General features: G+C 77.4%; 1 protein-coding gene across 1 annotated transcript in view; it reads right to left on the minus strand.

The window, feature by feature from the left end:
- LOC120227694 (zinc finger protein 628-like) overlaps positions 1-1,521 on the minus strand; it is a gene marked incomplete at its 5' end in the record, with an annotated part of 5,039 nt that extends 3,518 nt beyond the window's left edge. Inside the window, one exon of the mRNA XM_039225752.1 lies at positions 15-1,521. Within this exon, the coding sequence (XP_039081683.1) occupies positions 15-1,521 (1,507 nt within the window). The remainder of the gene's footprint in view (positions 1-14) is intronic.
- Positions 1,522-1,526: the final 5 nt, after the last annotated feature.

The raw sequence follows: 1,526 nt of genomic DNA on the forward strand, positions 1-1,526 counted from the left end.
GGGGACTGCCTGGCCCGGGGGCGGGGCCGGCGCCGGGCCCCCCGCAACCTCGAGGGACAGCGTGGCCTGGAGGTGGGGGAGGACGTGGACGTCTTGTGTGGCAGCGGGGGCCGGCGCGGCGGCCAGCGGGGCTGGGGGCTGCGAGCCGGCGGCGGGGGCCGCGGGGCCGGCGGCCGCGGGGGCCGGGGCGTGCGTCCTCAGGTGCCGCTGCAGGTAGGCGGCCATGACGAAGCTGCGGCCGCAGATGGGGCAGGCGAAGGGGCGCTCGGCCGAGTGGGTGCGCTGGTGCAGCAGCAGGTTGGACGAGTGCGTGAAGGTCTTGGGGCAGAGCGGGCAGCGGAAGGGCCGCTCGCCCGTGTGCACGCGCTGGTGCTGCCGCAGGTTGGACGTCTGCGCGAAGCTCTTGCCGCAGACGCCGCAGGCGTGCGGCCGCTCGCCCGTGTGCACGTGCCGGTGGCGCCGCAGGCACGACGTGTTGCGGAAGGCCTTGCCGCACTCCCCGCAGGCGTACGGCCGCTCGCCCGAGTGCAGCCGCAGGTGGTACTGGTAGTGCGACGACCACTTGAAGGTGAGGCCGCACTGGCCGCAGGTGAAGGCCCGCAGGCCCGTGTGCACGCGCTGGTGGATGGCCAGCAGCGACGAGCGCTTGAAGGCCTTGCCGCACTCGCCGCACTGGTACGGGCGCTCGCCCGTGTGGTCCCGAAGGTGGTAGCGCAGCCCCGAGGAGCCCTTGAAGGCCTTGCCGCACTCGGCGCATTTGTAGGGCCGCTCGGCACAAGCCGGCGTCTGCGCTGGCGCGGCCGGGGCGGCCGGGGCGGGAGCGGCCGTGACCAGCGGCTCCTGGGGGCAGGTGACCTCGGCGGCCTCCGCCTGGGGGGGCGGGCGCCCCGCGGCCGCCTCTTCCACGTGGCACTGCTGGTGCGCCAGGAGGCTGGCCAGCTGCGGGAAGGCGCCGTCGCAGCTGCCGCAGCGGAACGCCTGCCCGCCGGCCGCCCCGTGGCTGTGCTGGTGGCGGGAGAGGCCGGCCACCGTCCGGAAGGACTTCCCGCACGGGAGGCAGGCGAAGCCCGGGGCGGCGGCGGCAGGCGGGGGCTGAGGCGGAGGGGCCGGCGGGGACCGCGAGGGCGGCGGGGCGGCGTCCGCCTTGGGTGCCGCGGTGGCCTGGCCGTCCTGGGGCGGCGTCGCCGCCTCGGGCCCCGGGCAGGGCTGGTGCTCCAAGAGCAGCTCCTCGCTGCCGAAGCCCAGCTCGCAGCCGTCGCAGCGGTACACCAGCTCCACCGTGGTCTCCGCCGCGGCCAGGAAGAGCTCGGGCACCACGGGCGGGGGCGCGGGGGGCGGGGGGGGCGCGGGCGCGTGCAGGTAGGCGTCGGACACCAGGACCTTGGCGCCGGGCTCGGGCTGCGGCGGGGCGGGGGCGGGGGCGGCGGCCCCGTGGGTGCGCTGGTGCAGCAGCAGGTTGGACGAGTGCGTGAAGGTCTTGGGGCAGAGCGGGCAGCGGAAGGGCCGCTCGCCCGTGTGCACGCGCT

Source organism: Hyaena hyaena, unplaced genomic scaffold (assembly GCF_003009895.1).
Source record: "Hyaena hyaena isolate Hyena2069 unplaced genomic scaffold, ASM300989v1 scaffold_2918, whole genome shotgun sequence".
Classification (NCBI taxonomy): domain Eukaryota; kingdom Metazoa; phylum Chordata; class Mammalia; order Carnivora; family Hyaenidae; genus Hyaena; species Hyaena hyaena.